At 55.0% G+C, this 11,861-nt stretch overlaps 1 protein-coding gene across 1 annotated transcript; it reads right to left on the bottom strand.

Moving 5' to 3' along the window:
* Nucleotides 1-1,210: 1,210 nt before the first annotated feature.
* On the bottom strand, nt 1,211-10,956 carry CSUI_000287 (zinc finger (ccch type) motif-containing protein). The gene is made up of 8 exons (XM_068060521.1): nt 8,801-10,956; nt 8,360-8,669; nt 7,759-7,985; nt 7,207-7,642; nt 6,692-6,804; nt 5,514-5,918; nt 5,079-5,169; nt 1,211-4,672 (listed from the first exon to the last, which is right to left on the bottom strand). Exons 1-8 carry the CDS (start codon nt 10,427-10,429, stop codon nt 1,797-1,799), a joined length of 6,087 nt encoding a protein of 2,028 aa, XP_067927504.1. The 5' UTR covers nt 10,430-10,956; the 3' UTR covers nt 1,211-1,796.
* Between the last annotated feature and the right edge of the window lie 905 nt (nt 10,957-11,861).

Genomic DNA, 11,861 nt, shown 5'->3' on the forward strand with positions numbered 1-11,861 from the left:
AAACCGCCGATATTTGATTTTTTCCTCTGAAACTGACTCCCAGAATAGTCCCGGCCTGCGTGATTTAGTCCCCGCGACGACTGGCCACTTCAAGCGGAGACGCAGCGAGGAGCAAGGCGGGTATACACATTCACGATAAACAGGGGATATGTATCGCTACCTCGGTCCGGGTGTCGCACACATAGGGCGACGGGAGCTTCTTTCATACACCGCCCTCTTTTCTGGGTGTACACTGAAAGTGTGGAAACATCCTCATTGCTTGTCGATGACATCTGGCTTCTTGTGTAGTGGCGATCTTCAGGGACAGGGAGCTGGTCTGGGAAGTAGGTGACGGGCAGAGTCCCAGACACGAGGAGGCCCGCGAACTGACAAAGGGGAGAGAAATGAATTGATGATGAGTGGCTCGCAGGTGGCAGAATTGAAGGGATAGCGTTCTGTGTCGTTCTCTCTTCTTGAACGGTCGGATGATTGCAGTAAGGGGTGGACTCATTAGGGGTCTCGAACGCGACTGTCCGACTCCGTGTGCGCCTTTCAGAGCAGCCAGCGCAGTATCAGCTACCTTCTTTTACATGCAGTCGAAGCATCGGTGGAGGTCTGTCATGTTCTCTGCCGCTGGTTCAACACATCTCCTTTGCTTTGGAAAAGAAAGGCTCGTCCGCCCAGAGAACACCGTCGCAACCCCGGTGATAGTCTGCATACTCAGGTGTGGAACGAAGGCCACCTCGCTCCGGTCCCAGACAGATTCTCAGCGGACACGTAAAGGGAGGTATACGCAAGCTGTCACACAATATTTACTTATCGTTTCTTGCTGTAAACACCCTCAGCGAAGAGGGATCACGGGCTCCGTAGTAGCGCAGAGTCCAATTCTGCACTGTACACTCAGGTTTGTCGATCCCCTGGTGCAGTTGTTAAAAAGAACCAGGGTTCTACGTTCTTTCTCTCAGCTGCCACAGAAAGCTTTTTCCGCTTCTTGGCCAAGCGTTGCCCGCTGGGCTCCTCGTTTCTACGGGACGGGGCGGCTTTCCACTGCTCTAACACCTGCCGACTTCATCGATGGTGATGAGCAAAAAGTGCTTCTTTCTTCGCCACCTACGTAGGTAGACCGTCCTTTTAGCAACTCGTTATGGACGAAATCGCTTCTCTGATACATAGAAGACTAGGCGGGTCTTTACGGCCGAGCGCCTTCCCATACGTACGAAGGCGCTTAAGCTGGGGTTCACCGTGGCCTGCAGTCCACCTCGGAGGAGGCGGGTTCAGAGGTTCCCAGAATCAAAAGGAGGAGACTGAAAGTGCCAGTCAATCATGGCGTGCTATGCCCGTATATGTAAGCGTACCAAAGCTCAAACTTTCGACAAAGGATCAGTCAGTCCGGCTGCCCTGGCAACGGCAAACGGAGACCACAACCGAGTGACCAAGCAACAACGCAGCGAGCCGACCAGGGGTGGCCAACTTCGTCCCTCTTCAGTAAGGAGACAGGCGTGGCTTCTGATGTGGCTCCCATGTGCAAGCTCGCTAGGATGAAATAAGAAATCACACTTGTGACCCACTCTATACATCATGCATTTGGCATTAACCATAAGGATATGGAAACAAACCTGTACTGACAAAGTCATCCATGGGGGGGACCTGTGAGCCAGCGAGTCTCCAGTCGAGGGCTTGCTCACATCAGCAAAAGAACATCCGGTCGAGCTCCTTTTCAGAGAAGCCCTGACTGACAGCTGTTGGACTTGAGGGCCTGGATGTCTTGGGCAGGGCGAGGGAAGCGGTGTGTGTGTGTGTGTGCGGCGGTTCTACCTTCAAGCATGAACTACGGGCAAGGCCAAATCTGGCTGGGGAGGCCTCTTTTGCTCTTTGGTTGTTTTCTTGGGCGATGAGGACACCTTGGGGCCCGCCTTGTTTTCTTGTTGCTGCATTAGGCTCTGGGGCGGATCCGACTGATCTTTATTACTCTGGGGAGGGCCGGGTATACGAACAGATGACAGACCTGGCTTCGTTTTACGAGATGGAGCGCTCATTTCCGCACCCCCCTTTCCTGAAGTTTTCGTAGTTCCCCTGTTGCCTTTGGAGTGGCTGGAAGGCTTTTGGCGAACTGCCCCTCCACTGTCAAGGCGCGGCAACTGCTGAGGATCGTTCTTTGACTCGTTCGCTTTTTTCTTGCCGTTATTTCTCCGTCTCGTCCGCCGATTCCCCTGACGGGGTCGAAGTTTTCCATCGGCTTGCAAAGGCTGGGGATCTGATATGCTACTAGGTTCCACTCCGCTCTCATCGACGAATTCTTGGGAGCCGGTGCGTGGTTTGCGTTGTTCGAGATCGCAGTGCTGTCCGGCATTGCAAGCCTGACCTGCCGCTACGCCACTGGCGTCGTCACCTGAGCCTTTAGCTCCAGTCGATTTCTGCGATTCCTCCTCAATCCACTGATTGAACTGCTCTTCAGTGAGTTCCCCGTACCATCGGACAAACCAGGGCACCTCGTTTCCGAGAAAAGCATGTCCCCCCTGAAGGACCGTTTCTCGGACTGCACGTTCTTTGGCAGGGCAGAGTGGCCCTGGTACTATGGAAGTCATCCGTCGTGGGGCCCTCCGAGAGATCGCTGCTGCTGTCGCTCCAGGACCCCTGACTTCTTTATGCGCCGCCCCCACTGAAAGAGAGATTTGCTGGTCGAGAGGTTTCTTAGGCGTTAGCGGGGGCATTGACCCGGCGCCGTGAAAACTGGCTGTCGCTGTAGACGACACCGTACCTGTCGCGCGGGCAGGGGGCGAGGCTTTGCCATCAATCCGTCCAACCCAGGTGAAAGAATAACCTGCGCCCTGGTCTCCCGGGAGCTTCCGAGAAAGCGCCGGGGTACTCCATGATAGCGAGCTGACGTAGGCTTTCTGATTACATTCAACTGGCCTTTCAGGAACTACCAAGGGAACCGTTCTGGCTGTCTTGGCTAGGAACTTGGGTGAATTGTACTTTTTATCAGATTGCCTTCCATGGGGTTCGCTGGACCCCCCGAGTGTGGTCTGCGTCACGCTCGGACGCTTTACACATCCGAACTCCCGATGTTCACCACGCAACTCCAGCTTCACCCCAGCAGACCTATCAAAAACTTCTCTGTCGCTGTCGGATAACGATACGCCTACTGTAGGCCCAGAGCAGCTTTGGTCCTGTGCCTCCTGGGGGCGGGAGCTCGCCACTCCTGAGTTCACTTTTAGCAAGTTGTTAGCGGTCCTGACCACGGAGCGTTCTACCGCTCCCGACAAAAGGACACTCTGCGGAGCGCGTAGAAGACCGGGGCTAGTCCTCTGACCTGCCAGTGATTGTGGAAGACGCCCAGTGTCTGAAAGCAGCATCGAGGTCGTAACTGAAGGAGGGAGAGAGACAGCCACCCCCTGAGCACCTGTCGGCGCATGATTCTCACCACTGCCACCGGGCGTTGTATGCGGCGGCCGAGGTGAAGACTCCGAGGACACCGGGAGGTCCTTCAGGTCCTTTACGGAATGCTCCACGGACAACTTTGTTTCTTCTAAAGAAACGCCACCGAGTAAAGAGTCCTTAGCCCGTCCACCTTCGGACAGGGTTACGGAAAAACTAGTGTCAGTGGCTCTGTGAGAGTCAGGAAGATGAGGCGCCGTTACAGACACAGCTTCACCAACCACAGCGTCTTCACGACCCGACTGGCTTTGTCTGGACTGACGAGGCCCGGAAACACTCTCGAGTTCCGCATGACTGACTGTCAATGAGGGTTCCTGGAGAGATGGTTCCTTTCTTGCACTGACAACAGCACCTGGCGGAGCGGAAAGTATTGCAGGTTGTCGCTTTTTTCTGTCATGAGGATTCCACGGTACCTGGCGTGGGGGAGCCCGAGCCGCTGGTGCCACTGTGCACGAAAAACGGAGCGCATCGGAGACCTCCTTGTGACTGAGCTGGGACTTTCCGTGAGGTCTTAGTTTCAACAGTAATCTAAGGGGATATCTGCGACTCTGCAAAGCCTTCAGAAGCGTAGCTTGGTCTTGCGGCGACAGGGGGCGCGAAACACCCGTCTGTTTGGTCGGAGCTACAGACATACCCAGTAAGGGATGCTGATGCTGTGCTAGGAGTTCTTGGAAGGTCTGTGGAGAGCGGCGGAGAGCCCCCGCGAAATCAGAAAACTCCCAGGGGGTGCTTGGTCCTGACAAATCGTCAGCTCGTGGAGTGGAAAACAGCACGGATAGAGATTTTGTCGGTCGAGCGCCGAAAGAGCCCGTCGCCTGTCCCTGGGAGCAAGGGGCACGCATTTTACCTGCTGAGGAAAACTGCGGCTGCGGGATCGTTTGTTTGCCTTCCACCACACTTGTAAGGTGGCATGCCCCATCCTCAAAGGAAGCAAAGGCTCCAGGCTGTGTAAGGCTGGTATAGTCGGTCACGGAATCTATGGCAGACGCTCCGGAAGGCGCGATGCGGGAAGCGAGGAGCGTTGCCTGGGCGCCCTCCCCTCTAGAAAAGACTCGGGTTGCCGCTTGTCCGGTGACATTGTGAGGTGAAAGATGATCATTGTGGAAGAGAGTCATGCTCGATGGAATGGATGGCTGGAATCTGCCGGAGGAAAAAACTGTTGCCAACACGGCGCGGACGGAGCGTAGGAGCAGAGCTGGGTGCTTCTTAAGAAAAGATAAGAGCCATGACCGGCGGACTGATGACTGCAGCGTGGCTGCGCGGATGCAAAGACATATAGAAAAAGAATGCCGTAGAAGACTGTTCGCTTTTGACACGTCAACGCGCCTCGTATCGCGTGGAGTGGACAGGCCTGAGATTCACAAGTCTAGTTGACAGTCTACTACGATAGAATATCTGCGGAGTATAGACTGCAGGGCCCAAGCAGCTTTGCTGTCCTCTCCGAAGATCTCTACACAGAACGGTAGTACTCCAGGAAATTGCATTCTCATTGTATAAGGATGGAGGAAAGGGACACCGCGAAGTCAGATAAGGATGGCAGCAACATTAGTTTGTTCACGCGCGCTGACACCAGGAAAAACTCCTTCTAAGCATTGGTGGAGTCCACTCAGAGACTCGGTTATAGCGACTATGAAGACCAACAGAGGGTCACTTTGACTTACTGTCTTCAGCAACAGCTGCAAGTAACCGCATCACTTCCAGCTCGGAGGGCGAGCTTCCCTCGTGCTCCAGCGAGCCAAGCTCCACAAAATCCTGGAGAAGCATCAAGCAACGGACGAAGTCAGTGGGCGGGTAAATGAAGGGCTGACAGGAAGCGGTGTTCTCTTTCGCATCCGGTGGCACCTAGCGGCCTTTGCAGACCCATCAGACGGGGCAGAGACAGGCCCTACCGGTTTGCTCGTGCCTCATGGGGGGGGGTAACGGTGCTTTGCGTGCGATGTGTAAGTGTAGCCTCGCAGGCCGCTGGAAAAAAGACCTTGAATCGATAGGAGAGAGCACGGTGGATAAACTCGACGTGTCATTTCTCTAGGTGGGTCTACGGGCCGTGCGTCGAACCCCCCGAAAGGCGTGTGGCCGCACGCGCTGCTCCGTCGTACCTTAAGTACTGGGAATCTACGCTGGGCGGCACCTCGAAGTATGGGGTCTGTCTTCATTTCGGATAGGATGCTTTTTGGTGCCGGAGAGGATGCCAGCTGTTGCAGGGGTTTCTGGGCGGTCTTTTTAGTTAGGTGGGGGGTATTGTCGGACGCAAGCTGTTCGCAACCTGAGCTTTGGGTTCCAAGCTCTGTGCGGAAGGGGAGTTTCTCGTCATGTGGAGTCAGCCAGGTATTGGGATTGGCTGGAGAATCGACAAGAGCCCTGAAGGCTCTTAAAAAGAGCAAGAGGTCCTCGTACGTCCAAAAAAGGGGATGACAGGCGGCTAGATGAACAAGGCAGCCACTGTCCGGTTCATAGCGTAGAAGAAGGTAAAGAAGGTCCTTGAGGAGTGGAGAGCACTCGAACTGAGAGAGGCGTGCACGGAAGGAGACAAACAAGGCAGTGATGTCACCGGAAGACCGCCCTACCCCACTTACCGGTTTCACACAAGGGGCAGGCGGTATCCGGCCATAGCTTGAGAGAAAGACGCAGCCTTTGTTAGCCGACCACGAATGAATGTGGACAGGTGACCACGAACCGCAAAGAGATTGCGGTTCTAGCTACCTGTTCTTTGAGCCTTCCTTTCACAAGGCCGGCCCCCCACTCCTCTCCTGTTCTGCCGAGCCAAGCAGGTGTTACGGGGTCTACTCAATTGCTCCTAGCGGCTTGACTGATGGCCTCATTTTAGAATCCCTTGAATTCGCCCGTCACCGCAGTCGCACGTGCACATCTCTTCCGGACCAAGGATCCAGTAGAATACCAAAGGAGGCCTCGCCGGTTGTGTGCGGCTCCCGTGACGCATGCAGGAACATTACAGCACGGAGATTATGGTGCCTACTACTTGCTCTGTCCCTCGAATTCGCTCCTAGCCTTTTCGGCAAGGATGTCCCTGACAAGCTAGCAAAACCGGAGAGGTTTTGTGCCTGCTCAACTTGGGAGAACGTCTAGGCCACAAGCGTCCCTGTAAGGTGGTTTTTCGCGGGCACATTCCAGAACACGGCGATGGATCAGACCGGACGTGGTGGCTACTGTTTCTAGGAACTCAAGCCTTACGGCGCTCATGGGCGTTTTCTGAGAGGAAAGAACGCTACACGACTCTGTTGTATGCGTGGCATAAGGAGGTGCCTGCAGCACGTACCTGCTCCAGATTGCACGGCTTGTCGGCGACCATGTTCTCAAGGATCTGCTCAGGGTTTGAGAGGAGGCCATACGGATGCTGTCCGCCGCTTATGACGTAGAAAATGCACGCTCCTGTCAAAGAAGCACTCAGTTAACACAACACCTGTGAGGGCTGTGCATTCGGGCGGCGAATCCCCACCTAGCTGTGTGCAGTGCCAACGAGTTAGATCCCCGTTGGAGACGCCACCTGGCAGATTACTACAGGGATTCTGGGTGGAACAAGAGAAGTCGCACATGCGGGGGGCCTGAGAGCCTCTAGTTATGCTACTGTGAAGGATCCCGGTGATACTGCGAGCATGTCCTCTACAACTGAACGGTGCGGGTGCTCACGCGTGGATTCCGCGTCTCTGTTGATGGCCTACGACATCACAGCTAGGAACAAACTAGCTCCCAAACACGGCCGCTAGCAAGCTGTTCGGATCAGATCAACAGAATGTTCGAATGAGGCGAGTGCTGCGCTTGGTATGTACCCACCCATGGACCAGCAGTCAGCTCTTTGCTGACTAGCAACGTCCAGATCATGCTCTGTGGCAATACGCCGGACGTCCTTCACGAGTTCCTGAAGATGCGGCGTGTCCATTCCATTTCCTTCACTTGCAGAATCTCCTAACATCTCTGGGCAGTGAAAGGAGCGCTGGACTCCGACAAAGGCTTCGACTTCCATTGCCATGTCTCGCAGGATATTTTTTTCACAGTTTGGGGAACCGCCTTGGTGAGCCTTCGATGAAGAGGATGAGCAAGCGTTATCATATGCACTTGACGTTTCTTTACTAGCTCCGGCAGCGTTGCATGGCGGGGCGCGACCAAGTGAAGCTTTTGTCATAACTGCATTGATTGACTGCTGCAGCTGTCGGAGCTTGATAATGACTCGCGGGTCCACCCAGACTAGTCTATTGTAGTCTTCAAGAAACTGCAACACCACAACGACAATGAACGCACGAACACCCCCAACTTCGAGTTTGCCGGTTCCCCCTGAGCAGCACTTTCAACAAAAGAGGTGGTCAACAGCTCATTCTACGGCCTCACCAGCTTGAGTGTTAGCTGAGCTTTGGCGACATCTCCGATGCTTCCATTCTTCAGTGCTGCTAGCAGGAGCAGGAGCTCCATCTTCCCGAGACAATCTGCAAGCTTGACTTCGAACGAGGGAAGAAGCAGCAAATTGTCCGGCTGAATCCGGAGATGCGATCCGGTGTTGTTAGCCATGGTGTGAATAACCAAAAGCGAATGGAGCAAGTGCGAGACCAGGTCCAAGACTGCGGACATCACGCCGAAAAACAAGAATAGTCCGGATGAGGATTGCCCCCGAGGCAATTTCCTTGTCATACGGGAAAGCTCAAGCAGAGCTGGTCTCTCGGTGACCGGTCATTGCTAGGTGACGGTGTCTATTTCATCCTCAACCCCTGGCTACGTTGCTTGTGGCTACGCCTGTATACCTGCTCAGATGAATCTGCTTACTACTCTTTGTATGTGTCAACTCAGGGCTGCGCGTGCCGGGTACGATCTCTGGAGCCGTTTCCCTGACTCGGCTTCGCAACAGACACAGGCGACATGGTGAGTAGGCTCTGCGTTTGCACGTTGCCACACTCGATTAGGTTACTGAGACGGACGAGTGAAGTTGACGGCTTACTTCCGAGAGGAGGAAGGAAAGCCGGGCCGCAAGCCTGGTTCTTGAGCTGCTGGAGACTGATGTGGTCGTCAAACGGCCCAGCGGCAGCTTCAAAGACCACATACAATACCCTTCGCCCCAGAGCGGTTCCCTTTGTTCGATAAACAGTGTCGGGCAGTTTCAAAGCGTTCTTCACCATACTCGACCGCGCATTCGGAAACGCGTCCGGCAAGAGGGCTGCGGAGTTGGTGAAACTCTCTTGCGCCATGGCGACGCCGGGCCCGCTACAACCGGGTCCGCAATCAGAATGCGGGCTCTCGAAGCAGCTGCCCTGAGCGAGAAAGTCAACACACGTTGTACGGTGCCGTGCGTGTGTGCCATGAGGAATACTTGGCAGCTCGGCACTACGAGCCAGACTGCAATATTCCAGATAGAATCGAGCGTATTTCAATCCGCACTCACCGAGTCCTCGCCACAGATATCGACACCCTTGACGGCAATCAGCCTCGTTCCTTGTTTGTCCTTCCATTCACGGAGCATTCGATGGATGTGTTGTTCAACTTCCCACACTGGGTCGCCTACGCGGCAGGGGGGCAATGGAATTTCTTTGACGACAACGCTGTCTCGTCTCCCCTCCCGCGTCACGAGTGTGCCTGGGTATGTATGATGGACACGCCGTCCCCATTTCTCTCGCGGCCCTCCAAGGGGATCAGCAAGGAATTCCACGTTAAGGCACGTCAACTTCCGGGCATGAAGGCCCCCCTTGAAAACCGTCGACATACTGTCGCGCCTCAGCTCACTGCAGGACAGTTCAGCCGGACAAGCGTTCTCCTCTCTGTCTGAAACCTCGTTCGTCCAGTATTCCCTTGCAGAAGGAATTTTCAGACTACTAAGGGTATGACTGTCGGATGGAGACTGTGAAAGCCTCGGGAGAAGCTTGTGCGCGTCGGCGGTCAGCCCAGAGTTCTCTAGTAGCTGAGGCACTCCGACGCTGACCCGTGGGTTATTCAGAAGGCCAGCAGAAGTTTCCTTCCATGAATTCGCTGAAAAGTTCTCCGCAGTCCTAACAGTAGCGGCACCAGCCGAAGAAGGCTGCAGTCCAGTCGCTGCCTGAATAGGGAACGGTCTGCCCTCGGCTACTATCTTTCCCGTGTGCCCGTGGCTGGCTCGCGAGTCCTGCATGGCGCAGAGCTCCAGTTTTTCCTTGAGAAGGCGTGACACGGCTGACACCTCTTGTACCACATCGGACACAGACGTCACCGCAGAAACCGCGTCCAAGTTTTTGAAGTGACCGGGGCCACCTTTTTCAGGAGTGTCGTGAAGGCCCGCCTGATGCAGTGACGAGAACGACACAGGGTGCCTTCCTTGGATGCCAAAGTGCGGAAGCTGTCCGGACCCCGAGGACGAAACGCAGGCATTCCGTCGTGAGTCAGGCGTCGCAACCCCCATTGTGTCGCTCCGATGAGCCTCACGGTCCTTAAGGGGTTGCCTAATGGCATTCAGGAGCGAAGCATACGCGTGGCCTACATTGCCGCCGTGTGCCAGCGCACTCTTCGAATTGATCGTGATGCGCCGGTCCTGAATGAAAGGAGAAGGAAGTCCCGCCCCGGCGTCACAGTGAGCAGTAGGTACTTCCGCGCGGGACACACGCTCGCTAATTTCCTCCGTGTGGCTGCGGCGGCCCGTCAACAACGACGCTATTCCGCTATTGGAAGCTGTTGAGTGATCAGCGCCTGCAAGCTCCAGAGCACTGACGAATGCATTCGCTGCATCCCTTGAAGCGGGCAACCCCTGTGACGTGACACACGAGTTCCCTGAAGCGTCGGGTGTTCTGCTCTGAGCTGGCCGCACACTCAACGTGTCCTGCTGGGTGAACTCAAGGAGACTGGTCTGCAACGACTTGAGTTCGCTCGACCGGCTCGAGGCGAAGACGCGGTTGATGGGCTGTTTCCGAGTGATTGATATAGCAGCTCCAGCATCTAGTTGCTCCAGGCCAGGAGGTCCTCCCAACGGTATGGGACGAACAGGGAATGTCTCATTTGACAAGTACATTGTGCTATTGACTATTTTAGGGTGACCTGAGGGTGCCATCCTGGCATAGCCAAACGCATAAGAAATTTGCTTTCATTTGAGACTTCGTATGCGGTCCGCGGAAGCAGCGGGTTTGTCCATGCCCACTCAAGAGAGCCTAAAACTGCTTGAGCTGACTACACGTGAGAGATGAGGGGTGGCTAGAGAGCAAGTCTCCGCGCCAGCCGACCACCTAAATCGACCCAGCAGAAGACGAACAGAACACGAGCCGCGCTGCTGTCGCAAAAGGAAGCTGGCTGAACACCGAAATATAACCGCTGGCGCAGTGCAGTCAGGCCAAAAGAGGCAGCAAAAAAGAAAAGAGCGCCGCCTCCGGTGATCCCCCGCTGGAATTCAGTTGAGTGAGGTCACTGACGTGTTCATCATGTGCCATGTCCTGAGAGGCCGTGAGCCACTTCCCTGTACACACGGACTGCAGAAGCTCAGACCCTGCTCTGATGTGCAGGATGCTGAAGGAGTGCCAAGTTAACAGATGCATATGGGCAAAATAAGAGCAGCTCCTCTACGGGAAAACACCAGGGAAATAGCCAACAATTCTTTTGCTTGGAGGACAAGAGATGACTCAGCAACTCGAGTCCTGACACGGTTGCCCCCTCGCTCCAGTGTGCTACTGGTCGGCAAATGAGCCAGCGTACCAAAATGGCATGCATAATCTGAAGGATCCCTTCATTCAGTCAGCTCCAGTGGCAAACCCTTAAGCGCTTCGGCATATCGGTGCCAACGAGGCAAACAGGCGCCAGGTCGTGCTTCCACACTTACCCCTTTTAGTTTCCGTAAACTGATCACCCGCCGAAGGCACTCGCTGTCCTCTGCAGTTGTTACGCACTATTGTGGAGAAGCTTCCGTCGAGCACGCGGTGTGTGACAGGCTGAGTATGCCACGGACTGGTAGCCGCTTATATCAGCAAAGTCGAAAAAACGTGTAGGTAAACCATCGGTGCAATCCCCGACCGGCAACCCAAAATGACCTAAAATCTGAAGTGGGCCGCCGGCGTTCGTATTACCCTCCGGGAGTCAGTCCTGTGGAGTCCACTTAGCCGCGTGCAGAACCACGTTCGGGCTCCCGCGGGAACTTTGAACCAACCTCTCAGAGAATCTAAGCTTGCTTCCCTGCAATCAAGAAACAACCCTCTGCCTCTACTGGGACCGGATTGCTTGCGCCCCCGAGCTACCGAGACTAATCCTGTTCTGAGACTCCTGGAAAAGTTTACCCGCCATTGGGAGTCCTGTGACGCACAGAAATACCCTAAAAACTAACTCCGGGTTTTTCGGAACAGCATCTGGAAGCCAAAAACCCCTGCCAGTGGCATTCCTTGAACCGCTGAAAGGGTGGCCCGACTAGCTCGCCGCGACTAGAAGGGGCACCGATGCTCGGGGCCGGGGCTTCGACATCCCGGTCACAATGCTCGTGCTCCGGCTTCACCCTGCTGGTT

Source organism: Cystoisospora suis (genome assembly GCF_002600585.1).
Source record: "Cystoisospora suis strain Wien I chromosome Unknown contig_116, whole genome shotgun sequence".
NCBI lineage: Eukaryota > Apicomplexa > Conoidasida > Eucoccidiorida > Sarcocystidae > Cystoisospora > Cystoisospora suis.